This window comes from Dermochelys coriacea, chromosome 4 (genome assembly GCF_009764565.3).
Source record: "Dermochelys coriacea isolate rDerCor1 chromosome 4, rDerCor1.pri.v4, whole genome shotgun sequence".
Lineage (NCBI taxonomy): Eukaryota > Metazoa > Chordata > Testudines > Dermochelyidae > Dermochelys > Dermochelys coriacea.
In genome coordinates this window covers 145,147,577-145,171,221 of record NC_050071.1, presented here as the reverse complement: position 1 = coordinate 145,171,221, position 23,645 = coordinate 145,147,577, and the positions used below count along the sequence as shown (strand labels likewise).

General features: G+C 52.2%; 2 protein-coding genes across 17 annotated transcripts in view; one reads left to right on the top strand and one right to left on the bottom strand.

The window, feature by feature from the left end:
• Positions 1 to 862: 862 nt before the first annotated feature.
• Positions 863 to 14,544, bottom strand: LOC119854476. Of its 6 annotated transcripts, none has more exons than XM_043512908.1 (5): positions 14,286 to 14,544; positions 10,034 to 10,149; positions 3,546 to 3,703; positions 3,092 to 3,258; positions 863 to 2,322 (listed from the first exon to the last, which is right to left on the bottom strand). In XM_043512908.1, exons 3-5 carry the CDS (start codon positions 3,694 to 3,696, stop codon positions 997 to 999), a joined length of 1,644 nt encoding a protein of 547 aa, XP_043368843.1. In that variant the 5' UTR covers positions 3,697 to 3,703; positions 10,034 to 10,149; positions 14,286 to 14,544; the 3' UTR covers positions 863 to 996. The 6 variants fall into 6 exon arrangements, with proteins under 6 accessions (XP_043368843.1, XP_038254931.1, XP_038254932.1 ...); XM_038399003.2 differs by lacking the exons at positions 10,034 to 10,149; positions 14,286 to 14,544 and adding exons at positions 6,208 to 6,371; positions 7,908 to 7,984; XM_038399004.2 differs by lacking the exons at positions 10,034 to 10,149; positions 14,286 to 14,544 and adding an exon at positions 7,908 to 8,028.
• The window catches only part of DCTN1 (dynactin subunit 1), a 143,139-nt gene continuing 127,413 nt past the window's right edge, over positions 7,920 to 23,645 (top strand). For 7 of the 11 annotated variants that reach the window (XM_043512905.1, XM_038398998.2, XM_043512904.1 and 4 more), the window contains exon 1: positions 8,031 to 8,161. The gene's annotated coding sequence lies outside the window, so the exon portion shown is untranslated. Of the gene's footprint in view, positions 8,162 to 23,645 lie in introns of all 11 variants that reach the window. The other 4 variants (XM_038399000.2, XM_038398997.2, XM_043512902.1 and 1 more) reach the window with 1 other exon arrangement.

Below are 23,645 nucleotides of genomic sequence, written 5' to 3'. Positions count from 1 at the left end.
GATGCAGGAGAGTGATCAGGGCTGGGGCATGGGGTTGGGGCACGGGAGGGCATCGGGTTATAGGCTCTGGGCAGTGCTTACCTCAAGCAGCTCCTGAGAGCAGCGGCATGTCCCCCGCTCCGGCTCCTACACAGAGGCGCAGCCAAGAGGCTCTAGCGCTGCCCTGTCCACAGGCACCCCCCCTGCAGTTCCCATTGGCTCCAGTTCTCGACCAATGGGAGTTGTGGAGCCGGCGCTTTGGGCATAGGCAGCGCGCGGAGCCCCCTGGCTGCCCCTATGCCTAGGAGCCAGACGGGGGACATGCCACTGCTTCCGGGAGCTGCGTGGAGCCATAGCAGGCAGGGAGCCTGCCTTAGCCCCACTGTGCCGCCGACCAGTCTTTGAACGGCCCAGTCAGCGGTCCCTTTCAGTCGAAAACCGGACACCTGGCAACGCTATTGCAAGGGCCCACTGCCTTCGTGCTGCCGAGCGCCAGCTCCTCCCCCACCCATCCTGCTGCCTGTGGCAGCCCCGCCCGTTATTTGGGGCACAGTTCAGAAATAACCTTGGCAGGGCAGGGCCCTGTCTACACTACCCCTGCTCCAGTGGGGGCTCTGCTTGGAGGAGCCTCTACAGTGCAGCTGCTGATGTGGGGAGGGCCAAGTCATTCAGCAACCTCCTCAGAGACCAAGCCCGTGACCCGCGGTATACAGGGCAGGCCTGGCATTGGGCCCAGCTGGGCCCTTCACTCGCCTTCTCCCCAGTGCCTCCCACAGCAGGGCCCTCGCTGCCCTGGCTGAGCCAAGGACCTCCCTGTTCAAGGCTGTGCAGATGAATGCGCAGTCCCGGGGAGGGTGACAGAAGCTCGCTCGCAGGCGCTTTCCCCCTCGTGTTCACTCTGCTTTATTAAATACAGCTTTCCGGCGCCTGCGTGTGGTGTGGGCTCCTTCCCGCGGCATGGGGCCTCCCCTCCTGGCGTCAAGGCAGAGGGCAGCATCGCAGGGGAGGCAGGACACCTCACTGCCAAGCAATGTCCAGCTCCAGCCTCTCCTTCCTGACGGTGTGGAGCAGCTGGTCATAGTCCCGGCGGTGGATGGCTGGGCAGCCGGCCAGGTTCAGGGAGCTGAGCCCATTGTCCAAGGCCAGCAGGCAGTGCAGGGTCAGGCTGGACACCTGGCTCTCGGCCAGCGACAGCTCTCGCAGATTGCGGAGGGCAGCGCCAGGAGCTGCCAGCACCTTCTGGAAGATGCCATCCAGGGAGAAAGGGATGCTGAGCAGGGCCACAGTCTCCAGGTTGGGGGAGCGGCTGAGTAGGGAGGCCAGGCTCGACCCCAGGACAGTGGCATGCCGGGAAGGGAGTGGCCCACACGAGCTGGCCAGGCCCAAGCTGAATTGACGGAGCTTGGGGAAGGGGTGGTGGAGCAGGTCCAGCTCCCAGTCCTGCAGGTCCGCGGCAGGCTCCCCATTGGGCACAGCGTTGGCTGGCTGCACGGGCCTCGCGGGCGTGCTCAGGTGGCTGCTGAAGGCGGCGAGGTTGGGGCAGCAGTTCAGCAGGGCGCAGAAGGAAAACTCGTCACCATAGGAGAAGCCGTGGAGGGAGAGGGACTGCAGCTGGGCTCCCAGGCCCTGAGCCACGGGAAGCATCTCTGCCAGCACCCGCCCCTGGTGCCCTGTGCAGTGCACGGCAAGCTGGGTGAGGTGGCTCCAGGCCAGGCTGTCCCAGTTGGTGCCAGGGCCGTCGCTGAGAGACATGGTCGCCTCCCCCACCTCTGGGCACACAGAGCAGAACGTGGCGAGGAAGGGCTCCTCCACTTCCTCCACCCGCCTGAGCGGCAGCGTGAGCCAGGGATCGCCCCCGGCTGCCTGGGCACCCTGCCTGTGCCGGGCCAGCTCCTCCAGCGAGGGGAATCCTGGCAAGCCCTGCGTGCCACTGAACTGCTGAGTGTGAATGAGACACAGGGCCTCCCTGAGGTGGCTGTTGGCCAGGAACTCCAGGCTGGGCAGAGCCAGCAGCACAAAGGCCAGGGCTCTGACCAAGTCCTGGCTGTGGCCCTTGGGCTCTATCCCCTGGGCCAGCAGCACCCGCAGTGTGGGGCAGCACAGGGCGCTCTCGGTCTGATCGTAGGCCAGGTGCAGCAGGGAGTCCGGCGTCACTTTCTGGCAGTGCGAGACATCCAGCTCCCGCAGGCGCCGGCAGCAGGAGCCCACGGCTGCCAGCACCTGTGTGTTGGCCTGCGTCTCCGCCAGGCCCAGCTTGGTCAGACGTGGCAGGCCTTCCAGCAGGTCCACCAGCGCGGCTGTCGGGACCCGGCTGCAGCCGTTGAGGTCCAGGGAGTACAAGTTCTGCAACAGGAACCAGGGAGATAGACCAGGTTCTTCCCTCGGGGGAAGGTTAATGGCTGGGGGGGAGGACAACGGCCTGTCCATTAGCTCCAGGACACAGGCAGGGGTTGAGGAGCTTCTCCCCTCCCACCCAGTTGCCCCAGGCAGGGCCCCACTCTTGGGGTGGAGAGGTGACCTGTCCAGTCCTGGCTGCTCACCTGACCCTGGGGAGGGGCAGCAGGCCAGTGCTGTGCAGGAGCCAGGCAGACACTCCCCGGCATCCCACCATGGCCCCTGTCCATTTACACTGGGAGCTCTGGGCTGGGGGCCCCTCTGCCCACCACACCCATTCCCCATGCTGCTAGGTGAACCGCTGGGGTTTGGAGTACGGGCTCAGGGCTGGGACAGAGGGTTGGGGTGTGTGGGGGGGCTAGGGATGAGGGGTTTGGGGTGCAGGCTTCCCTAGGGCTGCAGTAGGGAGAGCTGACTCCCCCCGACCTCTCTTGCTGCAGCAGCTTGGGGAGAGGTGCCTCTCCTTGCCGCGCAACTTAGGGGGAACTTAGCTCCCAGACAGTATCTGCCTCTTCCCCGCTCTAACCACCAGACATCATCCGCTCCCAGAGCCAGGGACAGACCCCAGGAGTCCTGAATTCTAGTCCTCAGCACTGACCACTGCACCCCACCTCGTCCTAGAGAGCCTGGGAGTTCATCCGCTCAGAGCCCTTCCCTCCTTGCTTCCTGCTCAGGAGGTGGCTCTGGTGTCCCAGAAGGCGGCTGGGGCTCTGCTTACCTTGCACCGCACTGTGACCAGCTGGGTGATGGCGTTGCTGACCAGGCCTGGACAGGAGCGCAGGCTCAGCGCCGTCAGGTGGGGCACGAGCAGCAGATGGAGCGCGGCCCGCGTCAGGTGCCGACTCTCAGCCAGTAACTGGAGCAGGTCCTGGACTAAGCAGCCGGCTGTGTGGGAGACAGCATGGTAATGGGCCACCCTGAGCACGGGGCTGTGCTGGCAAAGGGGCTGCCCAAGGCAGGCAGGGCACAGCAGGGCAGGGTGGCGTCTGCGTTGTGAAATGGCAAGGCCAGGAAGCCAGCGCTGCAGCCTGTTTCCTCCTGGCTGTGCCCATGTGGTCCCCTGCCCTCCCGGGTGCTAGTCAGAGCCACGCTGCGAGGCCCCGCGGGACAAGGCCAGGAGATGCTCTGGGATGGGAGGGTGGCGGGGGCAGAGGGATAGGCCTGCCTCTCACCCAGCTCGTTGAAGGGCCCCATGACGTAGCGGAACTGGAACTCGTCGAGGTAGTTCTCGCTGTAATCCTTCACCCACACGCTCTGCATGTGCCTGGCCACGTTGGCCAGGCACAAGCTGCTCAGTGGTGCTACAGCTTTCTTCTTGGGCATCTGGTTGCTGGGGGGAAGCAGAGGGGGGGTTCAGAGGGGAGAAGCCCACAACCCCAGCTCTGCCTGCCCTTTCTGCACCTGCCAGCCAAGGAGTTCAAAGCATTGGCCCACAGAGACTGAAGCCACACAGGGAGGGTCAGGGACTGATGGGGAAAGGGCCTCATGCAGCGCCTCAGCGGCAGGGTCAGAAATAGAACCCAGGAGTCCTGGTCCCCAGTCCCTGTGCCTCAGCCACATGACTATCCTGCCTCCTCCCAGGTCTCTGGGTTCAAGTCCACCAGGGCATACCAGGGAGGCAGCATGCACAGCCCAGGGGCATGGTGGAGAGCGCTCTGCAGCAAGCCCTGTGGGGCAGCCCACTGCCCGGCACTAACTGGGTCAAGAGGGAGCTGGACCGGTCTGCTGGGAGGTTCCACTTCTGCCCTGGACTAGCCCCGGGGGTGCTCTTCCTGCATGTCTTCCATGCCTCTCTCCCTCACACTCCCCTGGTTTCTTTCTTGCCCTGCACAAGGTGCTCGCCCTTCTCCTCTAGATTTTCTTTCTCTTCTGCTTCTCCCCTCAAATCTCTCTGCTGCGCCCTCGTTCCTACATTGCCAGCCATCTCACCCACACCCTGCCACTCTGGGCAGATTATTCCCTGGCTGTCTGCTAGCAGGGTTCTTGGGTCTGCTTCAGAGGCCGCTGGAACTGATCTGGGTCCCACTGCGGTTACCAGGAGATGGTGGGCTTAAGCCTGCCCAAAGCTAAAGGCCCACCCTTCGATCAAGGGCGGGGGCAGGCAGTGGATCCAGGCCCCAAGTAAATACTGGGGACAACTAATGAAAAAACTGGAATGGGCATGAGGGTCAAAGGTTAAAAATCAGGGAGTCAGAGGGGGACACCCAGCAGAGAGCCTCTGCCAGCGCCCGCTGCTCCTCAAAGGTGTCGGTGGATGCTGCCCAGAGAACCTCTGCTCGGTGGCGTGACTGTGCAGAGCAGAAACAGGCCCTACAGTCACCTCCAGCTTTATCTTCCTGGGGGGGTGGAGGGCCATCCTGGCCTGCGCCAGGAGGAGGTGGAGGAGGAGGAGGTCCCACAACTTTGTGGGGCCAGGGATAGGAAGGGGGAGGGGGTGAATTAGGAGGGGCGGGAGAAGTGGGGCCAGAATCTCAGGAAGAGGTTCTGAAGGAGCTGGAAGAGGGGCTGCAGCCTGGTGCACCCTCCACAGACACACGCCAGGGTCTCCTTCTAGCTGCACAAGGAACAGATGCCAGGGGAGCGATGAGCGGCGCCAGGTATGTGACCATGCTCAGAGCTCCACGGAGGAGCTGCCAGCTGATCTCCCGGGCAGACTGTGGAACTTGAATAGCTCAGACTGGCCCACCAGCCCTTCCTTGCCCTCCTCAGCTGGCAGCAGGTTGGGGTGGGACACAAGAGCAAGGAAGTGGCTGGTCTGAGGCAGAGCGTGTAGGGATGTTTCCAGGGTGCAGCTCAGAGACGGACTGGTTGGCTGTCATTCGGCTGATTCAGCGTGCTGGGGTGGCTTGCAGGGTGGGGCCTGGCCTGACGAGAAGGCCAGGGGAGAGGGGTGGGCAGGGAGCACCCTCCTGCAGGACCTGCTCAAGAAAAGCGAGAGAAGCAGGAGGCAAGGCTGCCCGCTCCTCCTGGAGCACAGCACAGCAGGGTGGGCAGCCCCATCTACTGGCCAAGCGCCCCAGGGTCCAGCCAGTCCCCGGAGCCAGGCAGCCTGACCCCTGCCAGAGACAGGAAACTGGCCTGGAAGGAAACCCCTGGGCTGATGTGCTATCCCAGTGTTTGTGTTCCACCCCCCTGCACCTCCAGCTCTAGCAGCAGGGTCTCTCTCTCTGGCATGCATGCACCCCCCCTCCGGAAGCCTCCCAAGCTCTGCCATAGGTGCTGGATCTATGGGGGCTCCTGCTGCACCCCGTGACTGGAAGCGGTTTCTATCACAGGCAGGGTTTTCAGCTGGGTCCAGTGGCTCTCAGCCCCACCCCCGCTATACACATTGTTGCAGCCCCCTGTGCCCAGCCTTTGTTTCTCTCGCTGTTCGGCAGTGTGATTGGAGCTTGTCTCTCACCACCGGAAGCTGGTCCAATACAAGGTATGATCGCACCCCCCACGGTCTTCAGGGGCCTTTCCCTGCACACTGGATTTCCCACACGGTGGGGACAGAGGCCTCCAGAGAGAGCGGGAGGTTTGGCTAAATCCCCGCTGGAGGTCTGAAAGTTGCCCCCGGGTTTTATTCCTGCGGGGGTCTCACCTTTAATTCGCCATTACTCCATTTTAACAATCTCATCTACATCCCCCCACACCCGCAGATTCCTCCTGGTTCTGACCCACCCTTATCCAGCCCTTCTCGGTTCCCACCATCCCACCTCGGCTTACAAAACAGCGACAGACGGAGGCTGCCAGAGACAGGATCCCAGGGACAGCAGCACAGGGTGGGGGGGACCTGGGCAGGATCCCTTCCCCCCGGAAAGACACCACAATTACAAAGTGACAGCCCCTTACCAGCAGCAACTCCACCCCACTGAGCCCTCTCCAACAGCTGGCTCCTGCCTGCTTCCTGTCCCGGTGGCCTGGCTGGCCCCACCTTCCTGAGGGAGGGGAGAGAAAGTTTCCTCCCCTCGCCTCCCGCGGGTTAAAGAGGCACAGACAGCATCCGATGAAGTGAGCTGTAGCAAATAAATGCGTTAGTCTAAGGTGCCACAAGTCCTCCTGTTCTTTTTGCGGATACAGACTAACACGGCTGCTACTCTGAACCTGCCAGGCAGCATGTTGTAGCCGAGCAGGCCCCGGGTATCAGAGGGACAAGGTGGGGGAGGGAATAGCTGTTATTGGACCAACTTCTGCTGGGGAGAGAGACAAGCTCTGGAGCCTCACGAGCTCTTCTTCGGGTCTGGGAAACATACTGCGAGTGTGCCAGCTACATACCAGACCCGGCGGAGAGTACAGCATAGGCAGGTAGCCCATGTTCCAAGGGACCGTTCAAGGTGATGCCCCTGTAGCCAGAGGACAACACGGAGGGCTAGTGGGCTACACGCCATTGTAATTTCAGACCATGATTTGGAGCATCTGGCTACGTTAGGATCGTACGCCCCCAGGCTCCTCTTCCGAGAGGGGGCAGGTTCCTTTGAGGATGAGGCCCGATAGGTCAGAAAAGGAGCGATTGCTCTGTGAAACGTGTTTGCTCAACACTAAAAATCAGCTGGAAAGCACAAGTGCTGGAACTGGGGGGGTGTCTGTCTGGAGGGGGCGGCGGCACCCTGGCTGGAAGCAGTTTCCATCACATGCAGGGTTTACAGCTAGGTTCATGGTTCTCAGCCGGGCCCTGTACACATTGTCCCAGCGCCCACGCTGGAAAGCCAACGAACGCTGCGCATAACCCTGGAAGACGGGGAGGCAGAAATCGCATTGGGATGTGCAGCAACCTGCCAACAGATTGGGGGCACACAGACACTTGGTGCTGCAACCCCCTCTACACCTGCCCCCTGGTGCCAACAGGCCCACACCCCTACACCCCCCCACAACCCCCCTACACCTGCTCCTTGGTGCCAGCCCCCCCGCAACGCCCCTACACCTGCTCCTTGGTGCCAGCCCCCCCCACAACCCCCCTACACCTGCTCCTTGGTGCCAGCCCCCCCGCAAACCCTCCCACACCTGCTCCTTGGTGCCAGCCCCCCCGCAACCCCCGCTACACCAGCTCCTTGTTGCCAGCCCCCCCGCAAACCCCCCCTTCACCTGCTCCCTGGTGCCAGCCCCCCCACAACCCCCCTACACCTGCTCCTTGGTGCCAGCCCCCCCGCAAACCCTCCCACACCTGCTCCTTGGTGCCAGCCCCCCCGCAACCCCCGCTACACCAGCTCCTTGTTGCCAGCCCCCCCGCAAACCCCCCCTTCACCTGCTCCCTGGTGCCAGCCCCCCCACAACCCCCCTACACCTGCTCCCTGGTGCCAGCCCCCCCCACAACCCCCTCTACACCTGCTCCTTGGTGCCAGCCCCCCCACACCTGCTCCTTGGTGCCAGCCCCCCCGCAACCCCCCCTACACCTGCTCCTTGGTGCCAGCCCCCCCGCACCGGGTCCCTAACGATCAGCCCCTCCCCTCAAGCTAGTGCACCCGCCGGTCCCTATCTCTCGCGCTCCTGCCCTTATTCCGCCGCCCCTCCTTGCTCTAGGCTCCGCCCCCTATGTCCCCTTCCCCTTGCCGTACAGTGATCTCACGACCCGCTTCTTCTCGGCCTCAGCGCCCTACTGCGTCTGCGCGACCCTTTCTGCAGGACCCCTGCGGGCTGCCCGTGGCGATGCCTGACCGGAAAGTTCCGCACTGAGGAGCCCGGCGAATGTGGGGTGCGTCAGGCGGCGCGATCGCCAACCGCGGGGGGGGGCGGCGGCTGGGCAGGGCAGGGCGCGCGGAGCCGGGGGCCGGAGCCGAGGGTGAGCAGCCCAGGGGCGGCCGGGCAGCAGGTACCCACCCCCGCGCGGCACCCACCCCCGCTGCGCGCGCGATGGGGGGGCTCCCATCTGTGAGGGTTGGCCCTGGGATAAGGCCCCCCCGGGGGATGGGGGTGGGGTGGCCCCTGGGTGGGGGGGTGGGGCCTGTGTGGCTATGTGGGGGGCTCCCATCTGTGAGGCTTGGTCCTGGGATAAGCCCCCCCCCCCGGGGGATGGGGGTGGGGTGGCCCCTGGGTGGGGGGGTGGGGCCTGTGTGGGTATGTGGGGGGGGCTCCCATCTGTGAGGGTTGGCCCTGGGATAAGGCCCCCCCGGGGGATGGGGGTGGGGTGGCCCCTGGGTGGGGGGGCTCCCATCTGTGAGGGTTGGCGCTGGGATGGGGCAGCCTCGTCCCCCCGCCCTGGGTTGGTGCCAGGGCGGGGCACTGCAGAAGTTTCGCTTAGCAGCCGGTTTCCTGTTGGCTGCTGATGTGGCCCTTGCAGACAGGACCTGACCTTCTGTCTGGAGGTTTAGTGTTAATATTGCAGTAGTGTCTGGTTAGGCTCTGGCCCTGGTGGCCTGGGAGCTGCACAAACGCAGGGAGGAGGTGGGTTCCTGTCCCTGCCCCAAAGAGCTCCCGCTCTAAGGATTTGCTTTATGTAATTTAAAGAGGCCAAATGCCAAGGAAATGAACAACACTTAGCATTGCTCGGGTATCCAGCTCACCCTGGCATTTCTGCGGGAAGGGGGCATCGTAACCCAGCAGCCGTTCTCTTTGCCTCCCTGTGGTGGTGAAGCCTAATCCAGCTCTCTCAAAATCAACAAGATTGTGTGGCCATAAAATACTTCAAGAAAAGAGTGAGGCTGAATCGCCCAGTACTTTGGCAGCTGTTCTCATTCTTAATCTGGTTCTTGTATGGTGGGGCAGCAGCACAGAAACCAGGAATTTTGCTAATGTTTTACTGTAAATTTAAAAAAAAAAATCCCCTTTCTTTAGTAGGGATGTACTTAGCCTCTAGATAGTGCTCATTAATAGAGCCTTGCATTTCCCCTATGAGGTAGGTAGGTGGCAGAGTTCCCATTTTATAGACAAAAAGAAAAGGAGTACTTGTGGCACCTTAGAGACTAACAAATTTATTAGAGCATAAGCTTTCGTGAGCTACAGCTCGCTTCATCGGATGCATCCGATGAAGTGAGCTGTAGTTCACGAAAGCTTATGCTCTAATAAATTTGTTAATTTTCCCATAGTGAGTTATCGGCATAGTTGGAATTAGAACTCTGGAGTTCCTGGCTGCTAGCTCTCATCTGAGACCATGATCACTGTGTGGTTAGGAACAGTTCTGCTTAATTTAATCTTTATATTCCCCATTGATAATGTTGCTAGAGATAGTTGCATGAAAACAGGTTCTTTGTTTATTAATTCATTTGCTTTCTGCCCCACCTGGAGATCCAAATGTTACTGGTATTATTTATTAATTTGTAAAGCCCTTTCCACTTGTATCAGTGCTGTCCAGACAGCACTTTGATACAATTCACATGCATACAGCAGTGGCACTGTTAGAGGGATGTGGAAAGGTGTCACAGTTTAGGAAGAGAAGTGCTAGTACAAATGTCAATGAATGAACTATTTCCACGATCTGTTACTGTGGAAATAATTGTTACCAAGCAGGTGACCTATTTGTGGAACAAAGATTCTGTTTTTGTGCAGCTGTTCCCATCAGCAAACTTAAAAACAAATGAGAGCATATCTAGAAAGGCCAAAATACCCCTAGAGACTCTTACAGAGCAGGATTGTTCTTAAACATAATGACACCTGCATAGAATTTTTTTAAAAAAACACAAGTTTTTTCAGTTTAACTCAGATTCTGCTTGTTGCTACAATTTTTTAAAATTTCAGTGTAATTCACCTTTTTCCTTGGTGGGATGCTTGCAACCTTCAACCCATCTAAGGCATGGAAGCAGGTTTCGTTTTGCTGACTAGTTACATATTCTTTCAACATCTTGCATTTGGTGATCAAGAACTCTGCAGAGTGTAATAAAATCACAAAAAAAGGAAAATCATTATGGATTGCCCACAGAAACCCAAATCTGAGTTGTACTAAAAGTATCCTCATTCATTTCACATTTATAACTCTTATAACATCTTCAGAATGCTTTAAACCACAAACAGATTAAAGTTTAAAATGCCTCTGTGAAACATGTATAAAACACTTTCCCAACCCAGGTGTTGATTTAGAAAGCTTTATGTTTTAGTGGTTTTGGGGCACTCTGTTATGGTTACAACGTTCTAAAACTACACATTTGCCTGCCTCCTGGTTTGAAACTTTTCTATGGGACAAAACACAAGATAATCCAAAACACAAATCCTTGGCCCCACATCTTTGCTAGCATAAGTTAACGTTTATGTGTAGTGTAGACTTCCATCTGAAAGCACGTTCATAAGGAGGGAAAGCTTTAAAAGTATGCTTTTTTTTTTATGGAGTAAGCCTTCCTGGGGGCATATGTTGCGGCGGCAGAAGTTGAGGTGCTGATCATTTGCTGTGGGGAAAATGTCAAATTTTGAGGGCAGTAGCAAATCTGAGCCCTGGATAATATCCCATCCGTACAAGTGGATATGTGCTTGTTGAGGCACAAATGCAAATCCCTGCTTTCTTATTGGCTATTGCTGTATAGTCCTTGAGAAATACTCCTACAGGTATGGATCAGTAACTGGACAGCAGCTTACTCCTCTGATTGGCTGAGAATTCTGCCAGTCAGATGTCCCTTAAGGCACAGGTTGAAGCTCTAGTTAGCCAATGGCATTGATTCCTCAATCCTGTGTATTTTTCTAAATAGATCCGCTCTGTGCCAGACACTACTGTTCCTTGGGCACAAGAACAAAATACAACACAGCACAACCTGGAACCTGTTGCCAGGAACCTGTTGCCAGGGGATGTTATGAAGGTCAAAACTGTAATGGGGTTCAGAAGAGAATTAGATAAGTTCATGGAGGATAGCTGTTAGCTAATGTGGTCAGGGATTCAACCCTGTGCTCTGAGTGTCAGAAGCTGGGAGTGGACGACTGGGGATGGATCACTCAATAATTGCCCTGTTCTCTTCATTCCCTCTGAGGCACCTGGCCCTGGCCATTGTCAGAAAACAGAATACTGGGCTAGATGGACCATTGGTCTGAGGCAGTGTGGCCGTTCTTATGTTCTTAAGTGTGTGTCTGAAAGCTGGGTCTTTGATTAGCTCTGTAATTTAGTGTTAGTGTTGATATTTGGGCACTGGGTAAATACAGCAGTGCTTGTTGAGACACTGTTACTCATTGTTACTGTCCAGTGTGTTTACTTCTGTGCTCAATGTAAGCCATCATCTTGAAAAGACTTGATAAACATGAACCTCCACATGAGGTATTTGAATAGAAGCTGGTATTTTGTAACTCCTTTCATACATAACGAGGTAGATGTTGCTGGTGCAGTCACACTGTGAGCAGCTTTTCACAACTCAGTGGTACCTCACCCCAGTACTGAGCATGAGAATGTCCCCTTACCCTCTAGCTTCCACGTGAACAGACACTGGCAATGAGGAGAGGGGGCCCTGGTGTAATGCTGGTCTGAAGGATGACAACTCTTAGTGCAGTAGCTGAGGATTTAGAGTAGCAGCCGTGTTAGTCTGTATTCAAAAAAGAAAAGGAGTACTTGTGGCACCTTAGAGACTAACAGATTTATTTGAGCATAAGTTTTCGTGAGCGACAGCTCACTTCAAGCTGTAGCTCACGAAAGCTTATGCTCAAATAAATTTGTTAGTCTCTAAGGTGCCACAAGTACTCCTTTTCTTGTAGCTGAGGATGGCCGTTTGCTCTGGTGACATTGCAGGATGTTTGCCCCGGGCCTAGTGGCATCTCTATCTCTAGATGAGGGATGGAGGCAGTAAGACAGCAGGCCTTCTGCTGCTAACGCAGTAGCAGTGAAATGCGTGGAAGGAAAGGAATGTTTCTTCCCATCCCGCCCACCCCCGTGCTCCAATAGAGAGAGAGAGTGCCCTTCCATGAGAGTCACAAACAAGCAGCCCTGAAGAGTGAGACTTGTTAAATGCACTGGTTCTTCAGCAGGAACTTGGAGTGGTATAAACTACCAGGGTCTGCAATACCAGATCTTTGCGGGAGGCTGATAGTGGCAGGCTCTCTTCTTTCCTGTGTGTCTGTGCAGTGCCCGTCACAATGGGGCCCTGATTCTAACTGGGCCTTTGAGGTGCTACTACAGATATGACATAACACGAAGAGAGAAGGAGTCTCTGACTACTACCAAGTCTATGGTGGCCTGCTTTCTCTCCTCCACCCTCTAGACCTTTCTTGTTTGCGCTCTTCCTTAATAGAGCTTGCTTCCATGGATTCCTTCCCTCAAAGCACTCAGCTGAGAGGCCTGACTGCCTCCTACGCCCTTCTTACTTCCTACCCCTCTGAGATACCTATGCACACCCTCTTCACCCTCCAGCACTTCTCTTGAGAGAGTCAGCCTCTGTAACCAATTCTTCCCAAAGACCTTTAATGGATGAGTCGGAGAGCAGAGAGCTCCCCTCAGCTTGCTTCATTGTCAGATGGATCGTTTTATCGCGGCAAAAAAACGACCCTAATTTCTGAATTGAAAACTCAGCCTGATGGTGCTTGTGTCTTGACATCAAAGAGAAATGACTGATAGTCCCCAGTTAAATTGCATACTGCAGTCGTGTTGCTTAAATGCCTTTACAGACCTTAAATCTCGTGATTACAAATTAAATCTTTCCTCCAGATGACTTTGTTGGCAAGAAACAATTTCAATGGGACTCACTCCAGACTGAATCAGGCCATTTCATAATTACAGTAAGCCACAAAAGGATGTCGGCCTAGATAGTGCCCCTGATTGAATGGCTGCATTCTAGAACACTGCGCCGACTCCTAAGAGAAACTCTCAGTAGAGTGCTCTTTTTTTTTTTTTCTCTTTTGTGAGCCGCAATTCACTACTTCTTCCAATTCATTCAGGTTCAGCACAGTAGATTCACTGTGCATGTTTGGTGGAGTCCTGTAACATCACATCATTTGTTATGTAGGTGGGAGGGACAGTCTCAAACTAGGACATGGGCAATCTGGATTCCGTTTGGTTCTGCCAAAAGCTTACCAAGTGACCTCGGGCAAATCATTTGTCACTCTCTGTAGCTCAATTCCCCCGACTTCAGATAGGGTCAAGAATATTGATGCGCTTCACACATGTTTGGGGAAGATTCATTGCTAAATGAAATGCAAAGCACTTTAAGATCCTCTGCTGGAAAGGTCTAGCAGCGCCAAGTATAACTGGTTATTAGGAGGGAGGTCTCTGGAACTGTTGGTTTGGACTTCCATTTGTGAGATGTCTGATGCAGCATAAAGACCCAAATCCCCATTGGGACCTTTGGGTGCTGAATTACAGGGGTTTCTGCATTTACCCTCCAAGGGCTTGGGAGTTCTGAATTAAACCCATTTTAAAGAATAATATATGATAAAATGAGTCAGAATAGAAATAATGTAGAAAATACATGAGGATTATGATATACTCAGATATAAAATTAACCTTTAGCCACATCTCCCCTTCAGAATCCTGATGAATGTTCTTCTCCATCTGTCTGTCTGGGTTGTTAAATGATTTGCATGTATGTGTTAATGCTACAATGTGGGTGATTTCTTATTGAGTTATATTGCTTCTCTTCCTAGGTACCTTTATAAATGAGCCTTAGTTTCAGTTTTTCCGTATTTCGAAGATAAAGAATAATGTTGCATGTCAGAAAACTGGCAATGCACTGAATGAGATGAGTTGAATTAAAAATGTGTATTAATCATTCAGAGAGCAGAGGAAAATGACAGGAGTGCGGCTAATAGGTAAAAAGCAATTATGTTTTGTCAGCAGTGTCGTTTAAATCCAAATAAGGAAGGAACAGTGAAAACGTTTGTTTTGGTTGCTTTAAATCTTTGAGTTATAAGAGCAGAGTAGGTATATATTTAAAAGGGCTTTTCCCTTGATACAGTTAGAAACAATGAAGGTTAAATGATATGGACAGTGTATAGATGGTTAAAGGCCAGAGTTATTGAGGACTATGGAAAGGTGTTCAGCTGTGAAATAATGGGTGAGCTGTTTTGATGGAGATGATCTTGAGCTGAAATTGACTAACCTCCTCCTGTTACCAGACAGATGTAGCTTGGATGCAGCATCCTGTGTTCCTCAGTGTGTTGCCATGGTTACCTTTTCAAAGAGGTGCTTCTGATATATTGATTGCAATCTTGATCGCTTCAGTTTTAGCTAAACAGAAAAACTTTGAATGGGTGGCATAAGGAATATAAAACAAAAATAACAACCTCATTGTCCTTCAGTGCTTGCAGACTGGCTTTGTTGCAACTGCTGCTCCGGCTATTGCTGAAGTTGTGAAATGGTGCAGTTTCTCAGAGCGCAGACTCGCAGCACTCACCATCTGCAGGGTCCTAGTGCCAAGTGGATCAATTCTCTTTTTAAGATGAAGTTGGAGTTTCCTCCAGTGAACAAAGTACCTGACCAGATTGTCAGAATTTTAGCTAATAGCTAGGACCTAACCTCTTGTGTCCTGGCTATTTGCAGGTCAGTTAGCAGTGATTGATTGCCTTAAGTATATTGTAACAAACTTCTTTTCCTGTATGCTTGTCTTGAATGACAGACGGTCATAGGAACTTGACTTCTGGTATTTTGATGACAGTGGCCTCTCCATCTATTGAACTTTCAGCAGCTTCCTTGACCTAGTAGCCACTGTTTGGGGCACCAGCCACCACTCCACCCCACTCCCATCCCTACAGAGAGGGCAGGGGCCTGCCCTGCCCTGCCACCGTTTCCCTACCTCATCCCCATGGAGGAAAGTGGCAGTTGTAGTGGTTGTTGCTTTGTAGAGTGGGGTTTATTCATTCTTCTTTTAACACCTCTATTGTTGTAGTGCCTAGAAACTTACCAGGCTGGGGTCCCATTTTGGCAGATGCTGTACAGACATAACAGCTGACGGTGGTTGTGATTTTATTCTGAAAAGTGACTAAAATATTTTATTTGTATTACTGTAGCAAGCAACAGCAAAGGGAGCTGGGTTTTATTCTGGCTCGTGCATCAACAGTAGGGTTAATAAGTCCCAACTGCAGGGCCAAAGTTTGTCCTTACTTACACCTAAACATAGTTTTCAGAGGGGTGTAACTGAGGGCAGGCTTTAAATAGTCTAGGATCACTGCATACATGTAACTGAAGGCAGAATCCGGCCTGCAGAGTCTTACTGTTTTTGAAGCATGCACAAGCAAGAACCCAGCTTGACTTTCAGGCTCCCAGGGGAGTTTGCAGGGCTGGCAGTTAGAAAAACCATCTTCTTGCTTGCAAATTGAACAGACTTGATCTGGAGTCAGACTGACACAGTAAAGATGGAAACTCAGTGTTGTTTTGAGAATCGCTTTTCATACCAATGTCTTGCTGCAAGACTCCAAGCTGCTGAAAAGTCAGCAAGAGGTTTGATAAGTGCTGAAGCTATTTTAAGGGACCCCAATAGCATGTTAAGCGTAACATAGCCAGGCAGAATTTTGCTGTTTGTTAATAAATTATGTTGATGCTTGTGGAGTTTCTTAAACTTTTTGCTCAGTTCAGTTGATCAAATTATCAGGTGGTTGTTATAAAATGCTAGCTGCTCTCTCCAGTGGACTTGCCATGTCCTGTAACATTTTAAGGTTTGGTTTTTAGTTAAAAAGCTTTGGCTTTGTTGTTGATATTTAGGGTAATATCTATGGCACTCTTCACTAGCATATGAGCACCTCACCTGGATTGTTGTTGTAGTTGCTACGGGGATGTTCTATGACTGCAAATGCGGGGAAGTGCCTGAGAGGTGCTCACTCGCCATTTAAAATGTAGTCTGTGTTATGAAAAACATCAGAACCTCTGTGTTGCTGAGTTTATCCTGGCAGCTCCCTTGTGAGGTGGCGTGCATAACATCCCCACTCTGCACCAGGGGAACAACGGAATGAGTCTGTGGCTGAGCTAGGAATAGGCCCCCACGTGTCCACTGCCTTACTTACAAGACCAGCCATCCTCTCACATGAGCTAGTTAGTGATGGTCCATTAATGACAACTCGCAGCTATAGCGCTGGTGGAAAAACCCCATTGGACATGGGTCTAGCCTGGTGACCTCACTCCCCGGGAAGGCAGGGCTGGTGAGGTACGGGAGCCTGCTCCTCATCTAAGGGGAGGATTCTGCTGCTGCTTGCCAGTGAACTGAGGAGCAGTCATGTCTATTCCCTTGTCAGTGCAGGATGATTCCCTACAATATGTTTCTCTTATCAGCTTTTTCTCCAATGCTTGTTGCTGTGATAGTCGACTGTTCTATTTAGTACTCCATTAAAAGACACCTGGCTAGATCCTGCTTCAGAAGTTAACTTCTTGACTCAAGGGAAACCTTGAATGCAGAGTGAAAATTCAAGACTTGTATCAAGACCATCGGACATCAGTGTGCATAGCAAGTCTGGCCGAAAATAATCTCCCTAGCTGGTAGAACTATGGCTTTTGCCACCTACTCCTTTGTTAGAAAGTTGCAGAAGTTGTCAGTCATGTAGCAGGACTCCTGTTTGAACAGGTTAAAGCAAGTCATGGTAAAAACTCGCCCAAAGTCAAGCTCAGATGACCTCATTACTTGTGTTCTGCCTTGAGTTTATCTAATTCAGTTGTGAATGCTAATGTAAACCTATGTAGTAAATACATATTTTGACTTGGCTTTTAAGGATCATGGAAAAATATACCATAAAATACAAAATATTTGTATATTTCATACTTCGTACCAAGCTCCCATAAATATCTGCAAAGAAACTATGCTAGCCTCCAAATCTCTCCTTAAAACTCACCTCTGCCACGATGCCTGCAAAACGCAAGACAGTTAGCGTCTCACTGTTATCTTGTGCCCCCCCTCCCCAATCTGTATCCACCTGTTGTCTCTGATTTTATACTTGGATTGCAGGTTTTTTGGTGCAGGGACAGCTTTTGTGTGTATGAGGCATGGCTGGGGCCTCTAGTTGTTGTATTACAAATAGTAAGTATCACAATGCTTACAGCAGGGCTCTCCAAAGTTTTCATAGCGTAGCCCACATCTTAATATAGAAACGATCTTAGGGACACTTCCTCTCCCAAAACTGAAGCTGGTGCAATATACAGTAGCCTGCTCATTAAACAGTGCACTTTGCTGGAGCATGTGATCACAGTACTCTTGTGATCTGCATTGGTTGATGAGGGGGGTTCCTGGGAATTTTGTTGATTGTGACCTATAGGCTATAGAGCCCCAAAAGGCTTTGGAGACCTACCTGACAAAAGGCTCACTCCCTGAGCAGCACTCGGGGGAGCAAGTTCTCAAGTCTCATGGAATGCACCCTGCATTCACTCTTCTCCTTTGAAACCAGGAGTGGCTAGCTCAAGCACCTACACTGGTCATGGAACAAGGTGGACTCTTTGGTGGCTGTGATCCAGCCATTTAGGACTCCACAGGTCAAAACAAACCTCTTTGAGAATGTCTATACGGCAGTCACTGGGTGGGATTGCAGTATGTTAGACATACCTGAGCTAGCATTAATCTAGTTAGCTTAGGTGTTGGAGTAGTGAAACCATGGCAGCTTGAGATTCAGCATGGGCTGCGTGAGCCCAGATGGACCACTGGGTAATTGGGCAGCTAGCCTGCACTGGCATGCGTGTTGCTGTGGCTTTGCTGCTCTGGTTCCTGCGCTAGCTCAGCTTTGTCTACGCGAACTGCGGTCATGCCCTGTGATTGCAGTATAGACCTATCTGGGGACTCCATCCTAAAGCTAATTGGGAGTCAGCGCGAACTACAGAGCAGCACCCATGCAATGGGCACTCTATATGAAGCATCGCTGAAATGTGTAGCATTGTTCAGCAATAATTTTAGTTTGCAGCTGGTCCCTGTGCGAAGCACACTACAGCACTAATGTCTTGGAGTTGCACAAGCAGAGAGAGCTAGAGCTGTGGCAGTGTCAGCATCGGAAAGAAAAGGCCATACATGTCTGAGGTTCAAAAGGCAGGAGGAGTACACCAGATCCCTGTAGACACCCCTCCCCCAAAGGGCTGGGGAAAGTAAAGAGGGGCTCCTAGTGTTGTAGCCAGCCCTTGGGAGCAGCAAGGACTCTTAATACCGTTGTATGCCTTGCGCAGGCCACTGATGTCAGCAGGCCGCTGTCTACAATCTGAGTCTGGATGTTATTGTCTGACTTCCCCCCCACTTCCTCCATCTCAATACCTCCTCTACCAGCTTTGCTCTCCCTGCTCCTTCCTCCCTCAGTTCCCCTCCTTTCCCCTTCCTTCCTTTTTTTTCACCACTCTCTTGTTCCTATCTACTCCTGCTAATGCCCCATACCTGGCCCCATAATAAAATTTAAAAAAGTAAGTTAATAAATGTTTTAAATTGCTGGAGCTAACATACCATGTGCCAAAGATCACCCACATCAACCCCACCATCAGGGGCTTGTTCATCTGCACATCTACCAATTTGATATATGCCATCATGTGCCAGCAATGCCCCTCTGCCATGTACATTGGCCAAACCGGACAGTCTCTCTGCAAAAGAATAAATGGACACAAATCTGACATCAGGAATCATAACATTCAAAAACCAGTAGGAGAACGCTTCAGTATCCCTGATCACTCAATAACAGACCTAAAAGTGGCAATTCTTCAATAAAAAAAACTTCAAAACCAGATTCCAGTGTGAAACTGCAGAACTGGAATTAATTTGCAAACCGGACACAATCAGATTAGGCCTGAATAAAGACTGGGGAGTGGTTGGGTCATTACAAAACCTAAACCTAATTTTCCCCAATACTAATTTCCCCCTACTGTTACTCACATCTGCTTGTCAACTGTCTGAAATGGGCCACTTTCATTAGCACTTCAGAAGTTATTTTTCCTCCCTTGGTATCCTGCTCTCAATTGAATTGTCTTGTTAGACTGACCTCCTGCTTGGTAAGTCAACTCAAATCTTTTCGTATATTTATACCAGCTCCTGTATTTTCCACTTCATGCATCTGATGAAGTGGGTTCTAGCCCACGAAAGCTTATGCCGAAATAAATTTGTTAGTCTCTAAGGTGCCACAAGGACTCCTTGTTGTTATTTCCACTCACTTTGCATGTAAGCTAGTCTCCCTTTTCCTTCCATTTGTCTCCATTGTGTCCAGTTAGGTTATAAGTTTTTTGGAACAGGGACTGTGTCTTCCTAAGTATGTGTTGGGTGCCTAGCAAACCCTGATTGGGGCTGCTGTGCAGGACAGCTATATAAACAAGTTTCGTGACCACCACAGCTACAGTTATGAACTATAGGTCTGACTCTGACACTTTCCTTAGTGATCCTAGCCAAGTTGTTCCAGATCCTTGCAGACTGCTCAGTAGCAGTGGACTGTCTCAATCATCTGTGGGAGGGCTCAGGTCTCTTAGGTAAGGAGATTGTTCATCTGCCGCCCTGACCGGGAAAACCGAGAAGTCTGCTGCTTGCCAGGGGCTAAGATTCGTGATGTGACGGAGAGACTGCCGAGACTCATCAAGCCCTCGGATCGCTACCCCTTCCTGCTTCTCCATGTGGGCACCAATGATACTGCCAAGAATGACCTTGAGCGGATCACTGCGGACTACGTGGCTCTGGGAAGAAGGATAAAGGAGTTGGAGGCGCAAGTGGTGTTCTCGTCCATCCTCCCCGTGGAAGGAAAAGGCCTGGGTAGGGACCGTCGAATCGTGGAGGTCAACGAATGGCTACGCAGGTGGTGTCGGAGAGAAGGCTTTGGATTCTTTGACCATGGGATGGTGTTCCATGAAGGAGGAGTGCTGGGCAGAGACGGGCTCCATCTTACGAAGAGAGGGAAGAACATCTTTGCCAGCAGGCTGGCTAACCTAGTGAGGAGGGCTTTAAACTAGGTTCACCGGGGGAAGGAGACCAAAGCCCTGAGGTAAGTGGGAAAGCGGGATACCGGGAGGAAGCACAGGCAGGAATGTCTGTGAGGGGAGGGCTCCTGCCTCATACTGGGAATGAGGGGCGATCAACAGGTTATCTCAAGTGCTTATATACAAATGCACAAAGCCTTGGAAACAAGCAGGGAGAACTGGAGGTCCTGGTGATGTCAAGGAATTATGACGTGATTGGAATAACAGAGACTTGGTGGGATAACTCACATGACTGGAGTACAGTCATGGATGGTTATAAACTGTTCAGGAAGGACAGGCAGGGCAGAAAAGGTGGGGGAGTAGCACTGTATGTAAGGGAGCAGTATGACTGCTCAGAGCTCCGGTACGAAACTGTGGAAAAACCTGAGTGTCTCTGGATTAAGTTTAGAAGTGTGTGCAACAAGAGTGATGTCATGGTGGGAGTCTGCTATAGACCACCGGACCAGGGGGATGAGGTGGATGAGGCTTTCTTCCGGCAACTCACGGAAGCTACTAGATCGCATGCCCTGATTCTCATGGGTGACTTTAATTTTCCTGATATCTGCTGGGAGAGCAATACAGCGGTGCATAGACAATCCAGGAAGTTTTTGGAAAGCGTAGGGGACAATTTCCTGGTGCAAGTGCTAGGGGAGCCAACTAGGGGGAGCGCTTTTCTTGACCTGCTGCTCACAAACCGGGTAGAATTAGTGGGGGAAGCAAAAGTGGATGGGAATCTGGGAGGCAGTGACCATGAGTTGGTTGAGTTCAGGATCCTGACGCAGGGAAGAAAGGTAAGCAGCAGGATACGGACCCTGGACTTCAGGAAAGCAGACTTTGACTCCCTCAGGGAACAGATGGCCAGGATCCCCTGGGGGACTAACATGAAAGGGAAGGGAGTCCAGGAGAGCTGGCTGTATTTCAAGGAATCCCTGTTGAGGTTACAGGGACAAACCATCCCGATGAGTCGAAAGAATAGTAAATATGGCAGGCGACCAGCTTGGCTTAATGGTGAAATCCTAGCGGATCTTAAACATAAAAAAGAAGCTTACAAGAAGTGGAAGGTTGGACATATGACCAGGGAAGAGTATAAAAATATTGCTCGGGCATGTAGGAAAGATATCAGGAGGGCCAAATCGCACCTGGAGCTGCAGCTAGCAAGAGATGTCAAGAGTAACAAGAAGGGTTTCTTCAGGTATGTTGGCAACAAGAAGAAAGCCAAGGAAAGTGTGGGCCCCTTACTGAATGAGGGAGGCAAGCTAGTGACAGAGGATGTGGAAAAAGCTAATGTACTCAATGCTTTTTTTGCCTCTGTTTTCACTAACAAGGTCAGCTCCCAGACTGCTGTGCTGGGCATCACAAAATGGGGAAGAGATGGCCAGCCCTCTGTAGAGATAGAGGTGGTTAGGGACTATTTAGAAAAGCTGGACGTGCACAAGTCCATGGGGCCGGACGAATTGCATCTGAGAGTGCTGAGGGAATTGGCGGCTGTGATTGCAGAGCCCTTGGCCATTATCTTTGAAAACTCGTGGCGAACGGGGGAAGTCCCGGATGACTGGAAAAAGGCTAATGTAGTGCCCATCTTTAAAAAAGGGAAGAAGGAGGATCCTGGGAACTACAGGCCGGTCAGCCTCACCTCAGTCCCTGGAAAAATCATGGAGCAGGTCCTCAAAGAATCAATCCTGAAGCACTTAGAGGAGAGGAAAGTGATCAGGAACAGTCAGCATGGATTCACCAAGGGAAGGTCATGCCTGACTAATCTAATCGCCTTTTATGATGAGATTACTGGTTCTGTGGATGAAGGGAAAGCAGTGGATGTATTGTTTCTTGACTTTAGCAAAGCTTTTGACACGGTCTCCCACAGCATTCTTGTCAGCAAGTTAAGGAAGTATGGGCTGGATGAATGCACTATAAGGTGGGTAGAAAGCTGGCTAGATTGTCGGGCTCAACGGGTAGTGATCAATGGCTCCATGTCTAGTTGGCAGCCGGTGTCAAGTGGAGTGCCCCAGGGGTCGGTCCTGGGGCCCGTTTTGTTCAATATCTTCATAAATGATCTGGAGGATGGTGTGGATTGCACTCTCAGCAAATTTGCGGATGATACTAAACTGGGAGGAGTGGTAGATACGCTGGAGGGGAGGGATAGGATACAGAAGGACCTAGACAAATTGGAGGATTGGGCCAAAAGAAATCTAATGAGGTTCAATAAGGATAAGTGCAGGGTCCTGCACTTAGGATGGAAGAATCCAATGCACCGCTACAGACTAGGGACCGAATGGCTCGGCAGCAGTTCTGCGGAAAAGGACCTAGGGGTGACAGTGGACGAGAAGCTGGATATGAGTCAGCAGTGTGCCCTTGTTGCCAAGAAGGCCAATGGCATTTTGGGATGTATAAGTAGGGGCATAGCGAGCAGATCGAGGGACGTGATCGTTCCCCTCTATTCGACACTGGTGAGGCCTCATCTGGAGTACTGTGTCCAGTTTTGGGCCCCACACTACAAGAAGGATGTGGATAAATTGGAAAGAGTACAGCGAAGGGCAACAAAAATGATTAGGGGTCTAGAGCACATGACTAATGAGGAGAGGCTGAGGGAGCTGGGATTGTTTAGTCTGCAGAAGAGAAGAATGAGGGGGGATTTGATAGCTGCTTTCAACTACCTGAAAGGGGGTTTCAAAGAGGATGGCTCTAGACTGTTCTCAATGGTAGCAGATGACAGAACGAGGAGTAATGGTCTCAAGTTGCAATGGGGGAGGTTTAGATTGGATATTAGGAAAAACTTTTTCACTAAGAGGGTGGTGAAACACTGGAATGCGTTACCTAGGGAGGTGGTAGAATCTCCTTCCTTAGAGGTTTTTAAGGTCAGGCTTGACAAAGCCCTGGCTGGGATGATTTAACTGGGACTTGGTCCTGCTTTGAGCAGGGGGTTGGACTAGATGACCTTCTGGGGTCCCTTCCAACCCTGATATTCTATGATTCTATGATTCTATGATTCATCTCAGCTAGTGGTGGTCTCTGTTTGCCTATTGCAGGGGTAGTATACTTGCAGTGACCAGTCTGAGTTGAAGGGAGTGAGGGTCCCTTATGTATCTGTTACAAGCATTTCCCAGCAGCCTTCCCCCTGCCAGATCATTTCACTGCAGAGGGGATAGGTGCCGGCATCAGACACTACACCGCTAAAAATAGGAGTGTAGATGTGGGAGGCACTACTTGGGCATGTAGAGAACTGTGTAGGTATATTCCACAGGATTCAGGCATGTAGAGGATGTGCGCCGCGCTAGTCGAGTCTGTGCGCCTAAACCATGTCTCCCTGTCTACCCAGCTGTTTATACCTGTGCTAGCTAGGTGTGCAGTGTCTGTACTCTACGTCCCACCATAAGAGGAGATTCACCTATAGGTAGGGTGCTCCCGCAATGGAGTGGCCTCTGGCAGTTGTTTTGCCATAGCCACTAGTCGAACGTTTTGTTTTGTCTGCCTGGACAGTGTAACTGGTTAACATTTACTTATGGCAGACTTTCTGCCTCCCTGGGAAACCTCTGTTCCTGGCAGCTGCTTTTCTCTCTTTCTCAAGGTGCTCAGTGGGGCA